At 44.9% G+C, this 17,995-nt stretch overlaps 1 protein-coding gene and 1 long non-coding RNA gene across 7 annotated transcripts in view; one reads left to right on the plus strand and one right to left on the minus strand.

Moving 5' to 3' along the window:
- ZBP1 (Z-DNA binding protein 1) overlaps window positions 1-17,995 on the plus strand; it is a 40,388-nt gene that overhangs the window by 13,374 nt on the left and 9,019 nt on the right. For 4 of the 6 annotated variants that reach the window (XM_006125339.4, XM_014574724.3, XM_014574726.3 and 1 more), the window contains 3 exons: window positions 1,426-1,647; window positions 2,728-2,946; window positions 4,076-6,511. In XM_006125339.4, coding sequence (XP_006125401.3) covers window positions 1,426-1,647; window positions 2,728-2,946; window positions 4,076-4,257 — 623 coding nt within the window. In that variant the 3' untranslated portion in view covers window positions 4,258-6,511. Of the gene's footprint in view, window positions 1-1,425; window positions 1,648-2,727; window positions 2,947-4,075; window positions 6,512-11,244; window positions 11,312-17,995 lie in introns of those variants that run through there. The other 2 variants (XR_012896505.1, XM_075901142.1) reach the window with 1 other exon arrangement.
- Window positions 1-17,995, minus strand: part of LOC112546167 (uncharacterized) — a 67,270-nt gene that overhangs the window by 8,996 nt on the left and 40,279 nt on the right. The gene's annotated exons all lie outside the window — the stretch shown is intronic.

The following is a 17,995-nucleotide window of genomic DNA, read 5'->3' on the forward strand; positions in this document are numbered from 1 at the left end:
ACCTATCCTTCACGAATGTAGTTCTTTTTTGAACCCTGTTAGGGCACATCTACACTAAAGGGGAAGGGGGACTTAAGATACACAACTCCAGCTATGTTAATTATGTAGCTGGTGTCAACGTATTTTAAATCACCATCCACACAGTAGGAGGTCGACTGGAGCAAACGTTCCCGTTGGCTTCCCTTACTCCTTGTGAGGAACAGGAATACCAGGGCTGTTGGGGCACCCTCTCAGTTTGAATTAGTGGATCTTCACTAGCCCCTCTAAATTGAACCCTGGAAGATCGACTGTGGCATTGTTGATATTCCACATAGTATAATTTTCATCTTGACAAGGTCCTCTGGCAAAGAGTTCCACAGGTTGACTATGCATTGTGTGAAAAAAATACTTCTTTTTTTTGTTTGTTTTAAACCCTCTGCCTATTAATCTCATTTGGTGATTCTCTAGTTCTTATTTTATAAAAAGGAGTAAATATCACTTTCTTATCTGTTTCTCTACACCAGTCATGATTTTATAGACCTCAATCATAGTCCCCCTTAGTCATCTCTTTTTCAAGATGAAAAGTCCCATTCTTATTCATCTCTCCTCACATGGAAACTGTTTCATACTCCTAATCATTTTCTGAGCCCTTCTCTAAACCTCTTCCAATTACAGTCTATATTTTTGAGATGGGGTGATTTACATTTTACTAATGGTAGAGATGTAGCCGTGTTAGTCTGGGGTAGATGAAGCAAAATGCAGGACAATGTTGCACTTTAAAGACTAACAAGATGGTTTATTAGATGATGAGCTTTCATGGGCCAGACCCACTTCCTCAGATCAAATAATGGAAGAAAACAGTCACAACCATATATACCAAAGGATACAATTTAAAAAAATGAACACACATGAAAAGGACAAATCACATTACAGAACAGAAGGGGGATGTAGGGGGGGGGGGGGGGAAGGAAGGTGAATGCCAGTGAGTTGATATTAGAGGTGGGGAAGGGGAAATGTCTGTGAGTTAATAGTATTAGAGGTGATAATTGGGGAAGCTATCTTTGTAATGTGTAAGATAGTTGGGGTCTTTGTTAAGTCCGGTGCGGAGAGTGTCGAATTTTAGCATGAATGCCAGTTCAGAGGCATTTTACTAAGGGATTGTGCCCGCTGCTTGCTATGCTCACCAACCCCCCGCTCTCTGGTGGCTTTCATGACCAGAGAGCACGAGAGTGTGATGACATCATTCTGTCACCCAGCAGGAAAAACGTTTTTATATATATAGAGAGATAATATAAATTAAAATTACTATTGCAATATACACCTAATATAGACCAGATCAAAATGAGAGGGCCAAAGCAATTATTCTGGCACTCTTCCATAGAAAATTTCATTATTATCATTTTATTAATAGAGTTTTTATTCCTTCCCTTTACATTTATGCTTTAGATAATAGACCAAGTACTCCGAGCCCTAGGGCTGAATCAGAGAATGCTAATACATTACACTGTGAAGTTGAAGCAGCCACCCAGGGTGGTCAGGAAATCAACATCATAGAGTCTACACTCAAGAATACTGTGATTGGTGATGATAATCAAATGAATATCATTCTGAAGGATTTCCCTCACAGCCCAGAGGAGCATGTGGACCAAGGTGGCATTCCAGAAAAGAGTAGGTACAGTGTGTTGGCTTGTGTCCTACCCTCTGCAGAGCACCGACTATATGAAAGCTCCCCCAAGAACAGTCCTTTCTGCAAGAGAGTTGAATTGTGAATCATTACAAGACACGTCAGTGCCAAAACAAACCTGTATTACCCTAGACACTGGGCATAATGCTCAGAGTCTATGATAGGGAGCAGCAGTGACTGTTGCCCTCCAACCTTCTCCATGTAGCTCTGTCCTCTTTCACAACCATGGCAGGAACACATGCCTAGGGCAGTTGTGGAATCTCCATCATTGGAGATATTTAAGAGCAGATTAGATAGACATCTATCAGGGATTGGTGTGTTGGGACTGCGGTCAGGGCAGGGGACTGGACCTGATGATCTCTTGAGGTTCCTTCCAGATCTAGTATTCTATGATTCCATGATTGTGAAAAGTAGTGGCCTTAGGATGATGGAGTTTGGGTAAACATCCTCTGGCATCTTACAAGCTCATGTTAGCGACTCCCTCCTTTATCAAAAACCTCTGAACCCTGCAACCCTCCCAGAAAGCCTACATTGAAGGCAGGCAGAACCAATTTTATGACAGTGCAGCCCAGAAAATGGGTCCTCACATTCATAATTGGCTCTGCAGCTATCGTCTGCTTCTGATTCCCACCGACTTGAAAGGGATATAGGACCAGGCAATTCAATTCCCCATTTGCGAATACTTCCCCTGTGATTGAGGGACCGAGAGTCAGAGGAGCTGGATTCTATCCAAGGCCCTACCTCTGACTTGCCAAGTGGCCTGGGGCAAACTGCTTAATGTCATCTATAAAATGAAGGTGCCAATATTTTGTATGATGCTTTTAAGTTCCACTCATGGAACACACTGCCCAAGTGCCAAAAACTCTTTAGAATTGTGTTATTTACCCTCCTGCCTGGATCCATTTATTTCTGTGCAACAAACTAAAATGCTGAGACTTCTGCTACACCCAAGTCCTGAGAAAGGAGTACATCGCCTTTTTGAGATTGACTAATTCTGTCTGTCTTATGCCTTATTCTGTTGTTTTTATGACTAATGCTCCCTCTACCCTTTTTGTAAACTCTAGATCAATTTGGTGACTTTCTTACAAGCAGCCTTGGGCCGTCATTGAAAATTGTTAACACCCACCCCAGAGACGGGAGCGCTCCATTACAAAGAGTCAGTATCGACAAGTCCAAGATGGAGAATGTCATGCTTGGAAACAGCAACAAGTTGAATGTTCATGACCAGCGTGGTTCTGCCGGCCTCGCAGAGGAGGAAACAAATGAGGAAGACGATGGTTCAGGTGAAGTTGCCTAATGCCTTTTGGACACACGTAGGCCAGTGTTTCCCAATTTTATTTGGCTACGGAACCCTTTTAAATTCGGAAGAATTTTGAGGAACCCCTACAGCCGGGGGGGCCAAAATGCAGACACGCATGTCCCAGGTGGGCTTTGGAAATACAGAGTAGCAGCTGGGGAGGGGAGGTGTCTGAAAGCTGGCAGGAAACCAGAGAGGAGTTGGTGTCTTTGCTTGCCAGCTCCTCTCTGTCTCTTTAAGGGGTGGGCGGGGGAGTGAATGAGTTCTCGCGGAACCTTTTCACCTCACGGAACCCCGGGGTTCCGCAGAGCACCATGTGGGAAACACTGTTGTAGGCTCTTCCTGATGTGGATGAGTTAGCTCCATGGTAGGTGCCAGACATTTGCCTAGGCCATACTTGCCAAACTTGGGTAGGTGACCAGTTCTAAAAATTCTATATTGGGGGTCTGATCCAAAAACTCGTTAGATGAATGGGAATCTTTCCACTGGCTTCAGTGGGCTTTGGATCAGATTCTAGAGCTCTCACTGGGTCCTTTCTCCCCCTCCGCCCCATAATGGTGGAATAAATTGATACTTTGTGCAGGGGGAGCCCTAACTTACACCACTGGCATGACATCCCTTAGCAATCTTACACCAGTGGAGAATAAAGTGCAACAGGGCTCTTTGCTACCCAAGGCATGTCACCTCCAGGGAATCAGCAAAGGGGTGGGAGTCACTGTGATGTCCACCAGACAGTGCATAGTGGCAGACTGGAGAATTCATCCCAAGTGTTGATATTATTTATCAGGGTACTTTTCCCATCATGCTAAACTGTAATTACTTTGCAAAAACCTTGGTTTCTCTTTTGCTGCATGCTGTTCCTTTTTCACATCAATATTTCTTACTTTTGTATCTTAAGCACTGATCATGAATGTCCTTTAAATTTTAAATGAAATATGCAGAGATAGAAGCAAATGTGAGTACCCGTGTCAGGAACCAGGATGTATTTATTTTCGTATAAGGATTGCACAATCCAGTTGCATTTAGAGCATGCAGGGCAGCTGGCACACAGCTCTACCTTGCTCCAGTCGTTTGAATGATTTCTCATGTTTGGTCTTGCTTAATAATTCTACCAGATTGCAACTTGACGGCAGAGCAAAGCGAACGGACATCCTGTGATGATAGCGGCGTGGCTCAGCCATGTGACGTTTCTCTTCTTTGTGAAAAACTTCACAATATAATCATTGGGAACAACAACTATATGAATGTAGAAGAAGCAGCAGATCTTGCCAGTGAGGAAGAAGATGAAGACGAATAATAGATATGTGGGGAAATGGAGGATCTCGCTTATAAGGCCCTTGTAGAAATTCACACACATGAGCAGGAAGAGATAAACTTGCTAATTCTAATTATTTTTGCCATGGAGAAGCAAGAGATTTTCTATGATTTGCAGACAATAAATGGAACAGGACATGCTGTTCTCTGCCTACTCAAAAAGCAAACAGGATCCCTCTAGCTTTCCTTAGGGAGCTCTTCTGCAAGAGAAAGAAAAGGAATAGGGAGTGAATTAATTTTATGCTCCCTGTGAATGTTCAGAGCCTTTGCTCCATTGTAAATCTTGAATCCACTCAGGACTTCGAAATCTTACGATGTGGCAAGTGACAATTTTCAAATGGCAGCTGCTGTAAAACTCAGTCACTTCCAAATGGTGTGCACCATCATTATGCTTCTAGGCAAACTGCTAATGGGAGGCGATGGCCCAGCACGAGCTATGACTCGATTTGGTCAAGAGAGTTTTCACTTCTGCCTTTTTGGAAAAGGAGATGTGCTAATGTCTAGGGGGTGGAATGGGGTGAGGAGGATGAATACAGATGTATTGTTGTCACTTTAGGATTCTGGATCTCTTCTGGGACTCTGTCCAAATTGGAAAAAGGGAAAGCAAAGGCTATGGAACCAAAGCTGAGTAACCCTACAAAGACTGTTCCATCCTAGTAGAGAATTGTATCCTGGACAGAGGATTTTGGGATGTCCTATTTTCAAGCTCAGAAAGAGGAGTCCTGTTCAAACCTCCTACACAGCCATATGTGTATTGCAAGAACAGCTGAGCTAGACTGGTTACAGAAAGCTAACAAGTGACTGGTATTAAGAGGTCAGCATGTCCACTGGGGATGTGAAAGGTTAATCACTTAACCAATTACCTGGTAAGCATAAGGCTTAATAGAATTCTTGCTGGGTAACTGGTTAACTGGACCTTGCCCCAAAACTCCAGTGGACGGCCAGCTATGTGAGGCTGGAGCAGCCACAGTTGGGTCAAGCTAACTGGTGGGATCCCAACCACGCTCACATTAGGCCAGTCGGGCTGAACCTCGGCTGTGTCGGGCCAGCAGACAGAGCCACATCTGGTCATGGCTGCGCTGAAGCAGCTCTGGCAGACAGGTGGTACCCCTGTCCTATAGACCTGGCAGGACTACAGCTCCATTGGGACCTCAGCCCCAGCTGCCCTCCAGTGGCCCACCAATAATTCAATCATCTGACTGGTTAGCTGTTCCAACAGAGAGTTACATCCCTAGTTTCCACCTCTCATTAAGTCTCGAAATGTTTACTGACTTGCTTAAAGCCCCAGCTTTTTGAAATAAGCAATATGCTTGTCTTTTAAAGAAGAAAAGCCTGAAAATGTGAACAAAGTATGTTTTTTGGCTCAGCAACCAAAAAGGCAATAAAAAGAACCCCAAAGGATATAGCTTTTTAGAACCTCTTGATTTTTTTTCATGATTATGGGGCCTGTCTCATAATACAGTAAAACTCCAATAGTCCAGCATCCAATAGTCCGGCACTCCTGATAGTCCGGCATCAAAATGGCAAGAGCCTAGTGAATGAACTTTGGCAAAAAATGAGTCACAAGGTAACAGTGGCAGCAGCTGAACTGAGCAAAAAGGGTAAAAAAGGCTTAAAAAAACTAAAACATTACAGTATACTGTATACAGAATGTACAATAAAAAGGGTTAAAAACACTTTATATACAGTATATAATGTATACAGTATATATATAACCAGCTTATAGTACCTCCTGATAGTCCGGCATATTTGATAATCCGGCACTGGATAATCCTAGGTCCCATAGGTTCCGGATTATCAGAAGTCTACTGTAGTAGAATGCTTGATATTATCTCAGTTGCCTATATTAATCATGTGGTGCTTGGACATGACCTGGCCAGTAACTGGTTATGAACCCTGCTGAACATGGAGTTGTGGAAAGGGTGTTCTACAGCTGGGCTTCAGAAGCCAAAAATCATTAGAGGAGAATGAGGCCCTCTGGAATTTGTTTTCCTTTTAGCTCAATAATTCCACATATGTGGACTTCTCAGGTACTTTCCAAAGCCTGTGTCGTCACACAGGTCTTTCCTAGTGGGATTATTTTAGTTTTTCAGTCTCTCTCTCGCTTTCTCTTGACATTATGCTAATGTAGATAATTGTCAATGTTTTTGTCAATGTTTTGATTGTTTATGTGACAAGAGAGCAAGTGATAGGCACATTGTATAAACATGACAAATTAAATTAATGCTGCAGCTGGATTTTTAAAAGGGTTGAATGATTTTATTTGTAGTCACAGAGACATATTGCAGGGAAAGGAATCCCTTCTGCAGCCAGTTAGCTGATCACCCTCGGGGTCAGGAAGCAACTGCTCCATCTACAGCATAGTAGTCTTGGATAGGTGCCCAAAGGGCTGATGTAGCTACTCATCGGGGGAGCTCAAAAACCAGAATTGGAACAGAAATCCCTACAAACCAGTGCACAAGGGGAGTTAAAGTAGCTGGTTTGAATCCCAGAAAGGGAAACCATTTCTATTTAAAAATAGGGGATCCAATAGTCAGTGCTGACCGAGTCCCCCAGATGCTGAAGGAGAAAATGGCCAGGGAGATGACTGATTTTCCTTCGTCCATTTTCGACACTGTGCTCCTAGAGTCTGGTTGCATCAGGAGCACACTTACATTTGGGCTGCCCAGCAGATGTGGAGGCCGTTCCATCAACAGCACTGTGCTTCTCTTGCCCATGACTCCAACACATCCTGCCCTCCAGAGGCTGTGAAAGGAGATGGAGCAATTCTCCTACACTGAAACCACCAGCCATAGAGCCCCTTCGTGTTACCAGAGGCAGGAAAGGGCCCAAAGGAGCACTGAGCCATTTGGATTTCTCAACCACTTTTAACATCACTGTTCCATTTCCTGTTGAGCCAGAAGATTGATCCCTCTGCACCTTGTTTTTCAAAGCAAGGTAGGACCAGCTAATGGGGAGGGGGGAGCGGAAATGATCTCAAATTTTTCAAGAGTCTAAAATATAATTCCCCAGAGTTAATTTATCTCCATAGTAAACTATAGCCAAGTCACTTCAGTGGAACATTTTAGGGAAACATTTTAGGGAATTCATACAAATATTGATAGATTCTCCCTACAAACCAGTAAAGTCACAATATTGAATATGTCATTTAAATGCCTCATCTGAAAAGATCCAGATGTATAGCACACCACCTAGTAATGACTATTTCAAGTTGCTTAACTCAAGGGTGACTGGAACCAGGGACACCAATTTGCATATGGAATTGTAATATTTATCAAGCCAAGGTGTCTCCAGATGGCATCAGAACTGCCACTGAGTTCCTTTCAAAACACAGCAACAACCTGACAAGGTCTGGAGTCAGGATTTGTGGAGGTAAAGACAAGAGCATACTGTGTTTATAGTTGGTGGATGACAAGCAAGTGACGGATTTCCACCCCCACCTCTCAGTCAAAGCAGCTGAGATGCGTGTCAAGTTTACTTGGACTGCAATGTGATCAGTTTTGTTTTCCTGTGTTGAGGTAGCACTAAAATTAGGGACACTGGAACGTATAAGCCCCTTCTCCATAAGAGTGCTCTGATTATAGCCAAATAGCAAATCAGTGGGTAGGCATGTGCCTCACTGTTCCAGGTCAGATCATTGTTCTGTGAGGTCTGGTACTCCCCTTCAGCAATGGTTAGAGACCTAAAATACCACAGTCACGGTTATATCCTGTTTATTTGACCCTTATCTCCCCTCTGTATGACCCTCAGTGGCCACCCTGAATAGTAGCTCTACACATTCATCCCTAACTCAATGATTAATTCCAATCATTAAAAGGCTTAAATGATTCCTTCTATGGCTTCGTATTTCCCAAGGAATTGCCATGTGAGTAAAGGGCAGCATATCCGTCAGAAGACCCAATAATTGACTGACTTAAGTCAATGAGAATCCTTGTGCAATTGACGTCCAAGTGACAATTATCAAGCTTAATATGGGCTTGAGTGTAAAATCCTTACTGACACCATGGGGCACTGATTCAATGGGGTATTATTCATGTAAACAAGTCCTATCTGATGTGAGTAATGGAGACAGATGCTCAGGAGAAACCGAGTGACTCAGTTCTAGCTTCCAAAAATAAATCTCAAGCCATAAAGTACCATTTGGCTTTTGTCGAGTTGATCTAAAAGGGTTGCACTGAATAATACAAAAGATCAAGCTTTTGAGGGTAAGTTGAATCTTCAAGCATCCAGTCCAGCCTGGATGCTGAAGCTGAGCCCAGCCTATTTCACCCAGGCAAAAAGCCTAAACAAGAACCTTCTGCTACTTTTCATTTAGAGGAAATGTCTATACATTGGAAAAAAAAGGAAAATCCTGGGCAGAAGTAATTAGGAAACATCTGGCCAAACTAAAGGCAAAAGAAATCATTCCAGACAAAGGTGGTTCATTGGAAGCATTTCATCATGACTCCAGCATAGCACTTAAAGGAAAAATAACACTTACCGATGAAGTGTTTAAAATGGCAAAAGGAAAAAATTTCATTCATATCTAGCACAAGATGCTAAATAAATTAAGGGGAAAAATACTGGAGAGTCCGAATGTGGAGCATTCAATGTGGAGCATTCAAAAATACTGGAGAGTCCTTGGAAGCGGGGCAAGTATTTTAAAATCCCCAAAGCAGCGTGGTTCCAGGAATGACCTGTTATTGAAATGGCTGATTACTGGACACTGTCATGTTTGCCTTGGCAGCACATGGTACCTGTTTCCAGTGATGGCAATTCCTGGAATGGCAACACCGCATGAATGTGAAATATGCTAGCACTGGCAGGCATAGATAGTATGGTTGTTTAATGGCTCTCAGGGTAATTATCTGCTGCGTGGGTTACCGCAATACATGTCACAGTAAGGGCTTTAATATCTCTGGGTACGTCTACACTACAGAGAAGGTCAAAGATGCCGCTGTCGATCTTCCAGGGTTTGAATTAGCAGATCCAGTGAAAACACGCTAATCCGAACTGAAAGTCCTGATTAGCTGGTAGTCCTGCTTCTATGAGGCAAGTGTGCTCCCTTCGACTTCCTGCAATGTGGACAGCACCAAAAGTCGAGTTAAGTTGCTTCAACTTCAGCTATGCAATTAACATAGCTGAAGTTGAGTATCTTAATTCAACCTCATCCCATAGTGTTGATATACCCTCAGAGGGGGAGCCATGTCAGTCTGTAGCTTTAAAAATGTGTGGTCCTGTGGCACCTTAGGGTATGTCTAGACTACATGGCTCCATTCATGGAGCCATGTAAATGAGCTTTCTAGACACAGGGAAATGAAGTGGCAATTTAAATAATCACTGCTTCATTTCCATCAAAATGGCTGCCACGCTGTGCCGATCAGCTGTTTGGCGGCATAGCGCTGTAGTCTGGATGCTCTGTGGTCAACAAGGGAAGCCCGTGGAGGAAGCCCTTGTCGACCACCCCATTATGCCTTGTGGAATGAGGTTTACCAGGGCGGTCGACAAGGGAAACCCTTGTCGACCGCGGAGCATCTAGACTACCGCGCTGTGCCGCCAAACAGCTGATCGGCACAGCGTGGCAGTCATTTTGATTTAAATGAAGCGGCGATTATTTAAATCACCACTTCATTTCCCTTTTTCGAGTACACTAGTCTACATGGCTCCGTTGACGGAGCCATGTAGTTTAGACGTACCCTTAGAGACTAACAAATATAGTATCATGAGCTTTTATGGGCAAAAGCCACTTCTTCAGATGTGATGTTCTTGAGCAGAGAAAAAAAAAGGAGGGAGCCTCAGAATAAGAAGGGAGAGGGAGAAAAAATAGTGCCTGTCAATTGTAGACCCAGTGCTAATGAGGCAAACTGAGTGGGCTGGAAGTGTCCCATACTTAGCTTTTGATGTCAATAGAGTGTTGAATGTACGCAAGGAAATCTGGTTTTATAAAATGTTAATCAGTCCAAACCAGGCCAAGAGAGACCGGGTCAAATTTGCATATGACGGTCAATTCCACACTCAATATCTACAATATCTGCCCTTCTAACTTCTTGATCATGGCACAGAGAAGTGGATAAACCAAAGACCATGGAAACAAGAGCCAAGGGAAGAGATGAGAACTGTTGGAATGGACTGGGTGTGTCAACTCCTTCCAGCCTGAAACCAAGGCTCTGACACCGTGCCTGCCTCTCACTGCAGAAAGTTGTCAGAGTGCCAGCAGTGAAGCAGAAGGACCAGATTTGGTGGCTGCATTGAGAGGGAAAGAAGTTGCAGCTAAATCACTTCTGAATAGTAATGCACTTACATACCATATTGGTAGACGGGCTCCGGTTTGCTCCCCATTGCAAACTGCAGGTCTGATTCTCCACTGTCCTGTGTCTTGTGCCATCACTGTGCACACTGTGCAATTTATAAAACACCACCAAATCCACTTTACAAGGGTGTTTGTGATGATGCTGGATGGTTGGCAGTGGAGAAGCTGACTTAAGATATAATTTATTGCTGTACTCTTTTATCCCAGGTTACACACTGCTTTATGAGCTTACGACTGGGACCAATGCATTATTCAGTAGGAAAGTATGAACTCTGCAAAAAACCCACTGGAAAGCACACACGATAGTCCCCCCAAATTAATTGCTACTGTTTTGATTAAAGCACATTATCATATAAATATTTGATTAAAATGTGATTAAATCTTTCTTGCTTATGAACTGTGACACCTTTAAAACCTAACCTTTTATGGCTCTGCACCACATAATTATTTTGCTCATTAACTACGTTTAATAGTTCGATTTCTTAATATGCTTTGCCATTTGGAACCTGCCGTCAGTGCCAAGTTTAAATCAATGCTGTTAGTTATTTGTGCCATTGCAGATAATTAAACAAAAATTAAAAGCAATTTAACCTTGTAGATATTCACAGTCTGGTATTAATCTGGTTTGGGTGAGACTGATATTCAAATGCGATGGGTTTAATTTTCCTCTTGTTTATATAGGTACAAATTCCATTGCAGTCTGTGGGAGTAAAAGCAAAACAGCTTAGGGGCCTTTGTGCCCAAACCGGTAAGTGGCAGCATGAAATAGATAAGGGCAATTTGGAATTTGCATGGGCAACTACTGCTCTGTAAAATAAGCCTTGGAGCAGCCCGTAGGGTTGCCAGATGGTTTCAACAAAAATACTGGACACACCTGACATTACATCACAATCTAAATTACATCTTATTTTGAAAATACTGGACATTTATAGTTTCTCATTTATATTTTCTCAATTTGTTTCCCGAACAGAAAGCTCAATACTGGACTGTCTGGCAACCCTAAGCCTCATATTTTGATTCTGCACTGTCTTGTAATTTGTGCTATCAAGACACATAAGACAGAATGCTACCCAGTGAGGATAGGATTGTCTCCCACATTCTTTGCCTCGCTATAAGTGAATGCACCAGGTTGCTAGAGGCTAGGAATCTTCAAGTAGGGGGGCCCCTCGGGGACATGTGGCCTGGGACTGCTTCCCTCTCACAATGCTTCAGGCGCAGACCCCAGGGAAACCCGCCCTGCCCTGCTTCTGCTCCGCCCCTGCTCTACCTCTTAAAAGCCCTGGGCCTGCTCTGCACCTGACTCTCCCCAAGCAATGTGAACCAGGGGATTATGGGAGGGTCTTGCACGGGATGGCAGCAGGCGTGCCCCCTGCTCACACCACAGCAGCAGGATCCAGAGGGCCCACCAGCCTGTTCTGCTGCCCTCTCCCAGCCTCCTGCATCTGCTTCTCTGCAGCCGTGGAAAGTGGAGCACACTGGGGCTTGGGGGCTCTGCTTCTCACAGCTGTGGTGAAGCTGAGCGCAGAGGGCAGGGAGGGAGTGGTGGGGTGAAGCAGAAGGAGGGCGACCCTTGCTGCCTCTCCATGCCAGGCCTCCCTGCCCAGAAATCCCTGGATGGTTGAAGCAGCTGCCATAGGGCCTCCCAAAGCACAAGGCATGAGGCGGCCTCCCTGAACGATCCTGAGGATGGGACGGTCCTGCTTACAAGAGCCTATTGTGACTTCTGTTTTCCTTCCTGTCTGAGAATCCCCTAAGAAGTCCTTTTCTTAATCTCCTGCGGAGATTACCTGGAAATCACCGAAAGCATAAAGACAGCAGCAAATGTAAAGAAAGTATCACAAAAGTCATAATTTAGAAGCTTTATTAAAAGATCTGGATGGGTGAAAGCAGGCGAAGTTGGAGAAGAGAGTTTTTATATTTTTTTCTGGTTATGGAATCATAGATTACTTGACCTGGAAAGGACCTTGAGAGGTCATCAAGTATCTCCAGTGATGGAGATTCCACAACCCCCTAGGCAATTTATTCCAGTGTTTAACTACCCTGACAGAAGTTTTCCTAATGTCCAACCTAAACCTCCCTTGCTGTAATTTAATCCCATTGCTTCTTGTCCTGACCTCAGAGGCCAAGGAGATCAATTTTAACACCCTTTTAGATAGTTGAAAACCACTATGATGTCCCCTCTCAGTCTTCTCTTTTCTAAACTAAACAAACCCAGTTCTTTCAGTCTTCCCTCAAAGCTCATGTTTTCTAGATCTTTAATCATGAAAACCTTCCTAAGTATACGTTTCTGTATACAAAAGGCTACAAAAAGAGGGTGATGCTTATCATAATATCACTTGCGTTAAAGGTCCAGAAAGTTACACCAGGAAGCAAGAGGTTGTGTCCAATTCTCTTCAGATATGAACATGGACTCAGCATGAGAGCAGTGGGATGGCACGTGTGCGCTTAGAGAATAGTTTGACCCTTGGCTTACAAGAGCCAGGGATGCTCTTGTGGCTAAGCCAGGGGACAGGGACTCAGAAGCGGGCTGGCTGGAGGACAATTCCATTTCATGAAAAATATGGAGGTTTTGCAATTTGTTTTCATTGTGAAGCAGAGGGAAATGAGACCTTTCCATGTTTTTCATGAAAAACGACACCCAACCTCAAACTAGTGAACAGGGATGTGGGAAACCCAGGTTCTAGTCCATGCTCCTAATCAAGCAAAGTGGGAATTTAATCCTGGCTATCCCACATCCCAGCACGATGCCTTATTGGCTATTAAGGGGTTGGCAGAGGATGTCTCTGAGAAGCCTTCCTGATGAAGCCAATAGCTTTTGTCAAGACATTTCTGTTTTATGACAGAAAAAAGTTTAAAGAAAAAAAGAAGATCCAGCCAGTTCCCCTCAGGAGATTGAGGTTCAATTCCAGTCTCTGCCACTGACTTCCTGTGTGATATCCCACCTCATCCCTTCTCCTTGCAGTGCTGATGGGAATGATAATGCTGCCTTCCTCCCAACTTCCTCTTCTCTCTTCTATTTACCCTGTAAGGGCTTTGGGGAAGTGTCTGTCTCATGCAATGTGCTTGTTCTACTTCTAGCACAATGAGACTCAGTTCTTAGTTAAAGCCTCCCTATGCTGTTGTGATACGGTTACTAATGAATGGAAACAGAGTCCTCTGCAGTCTGAGGCCAGCAATGACTGCAGACCAAGGCTGGAGGCATTATTCTTCCAGTGTCTGCTCCTGCCAGCCTTAGCCCTATTTCCTGATTTAAACCATACACAAAAACTCGCCTTATATGGTCCTGGATGCTATATTTAGCTTGTCAATTAATCCAGCTGGATTAGAAATCACATAGCCCCGTAATTATAGGTGTATAAACTCCAGACTGGCAGCTGTTTTGACATTCTCAGCTGGGAAATCTGCCCTGAACAGTCAATGCCCTGAGCGGATGAAGGATCATGCTCTCATGACTGCCTATGCTCATGCCCATCTGTTGTGATGGCATCGTGCCGGCTCACAACGTGCTTGGACCTATGCCCTGGGGCACAGGTGCCAGGCAATAATGAGCAGAGATGGGCAGCCTGCAAAGATCCTCTTTTTCCACAGGAAAATCTCTTCTCTCTGCCATGGTCCTTTCTCCTCCCCCGATGACATCTGCTAAGCACAGGACAGGAACGAAGCCTTGATGGGAACGAGGGCTGACGGTGTGGCAGAGGCAGACTTGGGATGAGGTGGGGACAGTTCCAGGATGCACAATGCTCCACGTGTAGCTGGAAGGCAGCAGGCTGAGGGGACAGGAGTGAACTGAGCACAGCAGAGAGAGCACACGCTGCCTCGCATCCAGTAAGGCTCCTAACAGGGCTCAGAATCCATAGGGGCAGGTCTTCAGCTGCTGTCCAGTGGGACTGCTCCCTGGAAGACAGATCTGTGCTGATTTACTCCAGCTGAGGATCTGCCACAGAGCGTGGCTGAAAGGCCAGAGCGCAGCAAACAGCCAGGCCCGGCCCTGCTCTTTCATAGGAGACAAAAGGAATGAAGCAATGAGACCATTTTAAACCCCCTCCCCTTCTTCCCCTCCTACCTAAGAAACATCTCATCCAGCTTTGAGCAATGTTTCCTGTAAACTGTGCACTTGAGCAGCTGCTCAGGAAAGATTCAAATGCTGCCCAGCGGATTAGCAGAGTGCCCACAGCTACAGGTTATTTTTCTACTGGTGGTGCACATTCATACATGCCTGTAACAGAAGCAACCCCCAGCCTGGGGGGAGTCCCAGGTCATATTGTGCAATCTCTCTGGCTGGGACTGGCCCCCCAGGCCAGGAGTCTGAGACTCATGCCCCAGAGATTACACCCTCTAGCTACGTCTACACTGCAGGCTTCTTGCACAAGAGTTCTTGTGCCAAAGGTTTTGCGCAATAGCATGTCCACACTGCCACGTGCTTTTGCACAAGAGATGTGCGTTTACACAAGAAACCCCTGTTGCCCGTCCACACTGCCTTCTTGCGCAAGAGCTCTTATGCAAGAGGGCTTATTCCTCATGGGGAGAGGAATAACTCTTGAGCAAGAAGCCCTCTCTGCTCATGCTTTACTGTAAATTTACTTGTGCAAGCACGTGCATGCAGTGTAGACGCCCCGCAAGTTTTTGCACAAGAACAGCTGTTCTTGCACAAAAAGCCTGCAATGTAGACAGTGTAGCCTCTCAGTTTAACAACCAGTGCCCTACTGCCTGCACATCAACTTGGAGTGCTGTGTCTCAGATTAGTGGGAACTTGGAATTACAAAGTGTCAGCATTAAGGGTAGTCAATGTTTCCCCAATGATGGGGTTTATGTGTGTATCAAAAGAAAACTCAATGAAAAACTGCTGACTTTTTAAAAAAAATTGTTTTGTTTTTGTAACTTTTATAATCAAAATTTTAGGGACACCGTAATTATTTTTTTTCATTTACTAAAATCCTGTCAGATAGCAAACAGAACCTTCTGATAATAATTTAGTTTGCAATAATAATCAGCAAAATTTCTGAAAAAGTAAATTCTGCAAAATGAAAACAACTTCGCAATTTTTTGTAATGCCCTGTTCTATTCAGCATCAGTGAAACTTCTACCCACATAAAGATCTATGCAGGTTTTATACTGTGCCCATTACCATGGTACATCTGCTTTTGGGTCCCATCTGGCTCAACATCTATCTCAAAATAATTAGTCATATTCAAAGGCCTGCACTAGCAAGAATTGATTCTTGTGCAGAACACTGGCTGTTTTTCTGGACAGTATTAATTTTTCAGATGTTTCAGAGTCCATATCAGCAAGCTGGAATGGGTTTTTTGAGACCAATATAGTGTCTTCTCCCAATTCCTTGCTCAGTAAAATTGGCAATGGACTCTACTCTAGGATGGGACAGACAGGGAAATCTCACTAAAAGCTGAATTCAGGCCTGGAACAGATACTTCTATAGCTCCCTAGTGCCATTGATTTCATATTCCATGAGAGAAGTTCTCTGTCTGACCTCAACAAGATGTGAACCAAGCAGACATTTGCTTGCTGTGGCATTGCCATTAATTATAACTCTTGCAGCTCCTCAGCAGCTGTAGGAAAATGTGTGTGAATCTTTGATACCAGCCCAGTAAGTTAATTCAATTACACACCGTTGATAAAATAATAATTCATTAAGTGACTCTTGCATCTTTCATTTGAAGAATCCTGCCAAAATCAGTTGCATGGTTAGGTCTCTTGAAGGGTTTGCTGCCATTTACAAATGGTGTTTTGTTGTCCCCCACCCCCAGCAACTAGTACCTTGAATGGTTCAGTTGAAAAATGGGGCTAAGACTATTTCCTCTCTCACACACCCTTTTCTGTCTTGTCTGTTTGAATTGTAATCGCTTCAGGGCAGGGCTGGCCCTTCCTGTGTGGTTGGAGCCACATTTGCTAGGAGCCATGCAGGCTCAGTTGTGGTCTCTAAACACTGTGGGAAGAGAACTCATAGGGTGTGTCTAGACTACATGGCTCTGTCGACAGAGCCATGTAGATGAGTTTACTAGACATAGCAAAATGAAGCAGCGATTTAAATAATCATGCTTCATTTACATCAAAATGGCCGCTGTGCTGTGCCGACAGCTGATCCAGCACAGCGGGGCAGTAGACTTCACGAGGCATACGAAAGCAGTCAACAAAGGCTTTCCTTGTTGACCGCAGCGCATCTAGACTGCCCCGCTGTGCCGGATCAGCTGATCGTCAGCACAGCGTTGCGGCCATTTTGATGTAAATGAAGCATGATTATTTAAATCGCTGCTTCATTTTGCTATGTCTAGTAAATTCATCTACGTGGTTCCTTGGACGGAGCCATGTAGTCTAGACACACCCATAATGGGTATGTCTACACTACAAAGTTAATTCGAACTAACAGACGTTAGTTCGAATTAACTTTGATAGGCGCTACACATGCAAACCGCTAGTTCGAATTTAATTGGAATTAGCGGTGCGCTTAATTCGAACTAGGTAAACCTCATTCTACGAGGACTAACGCCTAGTTCAAATTAACTAGTTCGAATTAAGGGCTGTATAGTCACTTAATTCGAACTAGTGGGAGGCTAGCCCACCCCAGCTTTCCCTGGTGGCCACTCTGGGCACCACCAGGGAAACTCTTCTGCCCCCCTCCCAGCCCCGGAGCCCTTAAAGGGGCATGGGCTGGCTAAGGTGCCCGTGCCAGGTGCAAGTCTGCCAGCACCCAGCCAGCAGACCCTGCACCTGGCACGGATCGAGCCAGCCACCTGCTGCCACCCAGCCCTCCGCCTCTTCCCGGGACCAGGCTCGCGGCTCCCGGGAGCCTGCCCAGGTCCGCAAGAGGCGGGCGCCCACCTGGTCTAGTGCAGACATCGTGGACCTCATCCATGACCTCCGCACTAGGCACAGGAAAGTGGCCATCTAGGGCAGGATAGCTGCCAGCCTGGCCACCCAGGAGCAGGTTGGCATGAAAATCAAGGTGGTCCAGTGAGACCCCCGACCCTGAGCACTGAGCTTAGAATGGCCGTACTGGGTCAGACCAAAGGTCCTTTAGCCCAGTAGCCTGTCTGATGACAGCGGCCAACACTAGGGACCCTGGAGGGGATGGACCGAAGACAATGACCAAGCCATTTGTCTCGTGCCATCCATCTCCAGCCTTCCACAAACAGAAGCCAGGGACACCATTACTACCCCCTGGCTAATACCACTCCATGGACCCAACCTCCATGACTTTATCTCACTTCTCTTTAAACTCTGTTCTAGTTCTAGCCTTCACAGCCTCCTGCAGCAAGGAGTTCCACAGGGGGCTAGGGAGGGGTAAGTGGAAGGAGGTGAGGGAGGAATGGGGTACGAGCCCCCGATGGGTGGGACTGGGCTGGCTCTGCATGCTCCTCGGGGTGGAAACTCTCCTGAAGTCCCTTGATTGACCCCCCCCCTCCGGATGGCAGTCTGC

This window comes from Pelodiscus sinensis, chromosome 18 (genome assembly GCF_049634645.1).
Source record: "Pelodiscus sinensis isolate JC-2024 chromosome 18, ASM4963464v1, whole genome shotgun sequence".
NCBI classification, from domain to species: domain Eukaryota; kingdom Metazoa; phylum Chordata; order Testudines; family Trionychidae; genus Pelodiscus; species Pelodiscus sinensis.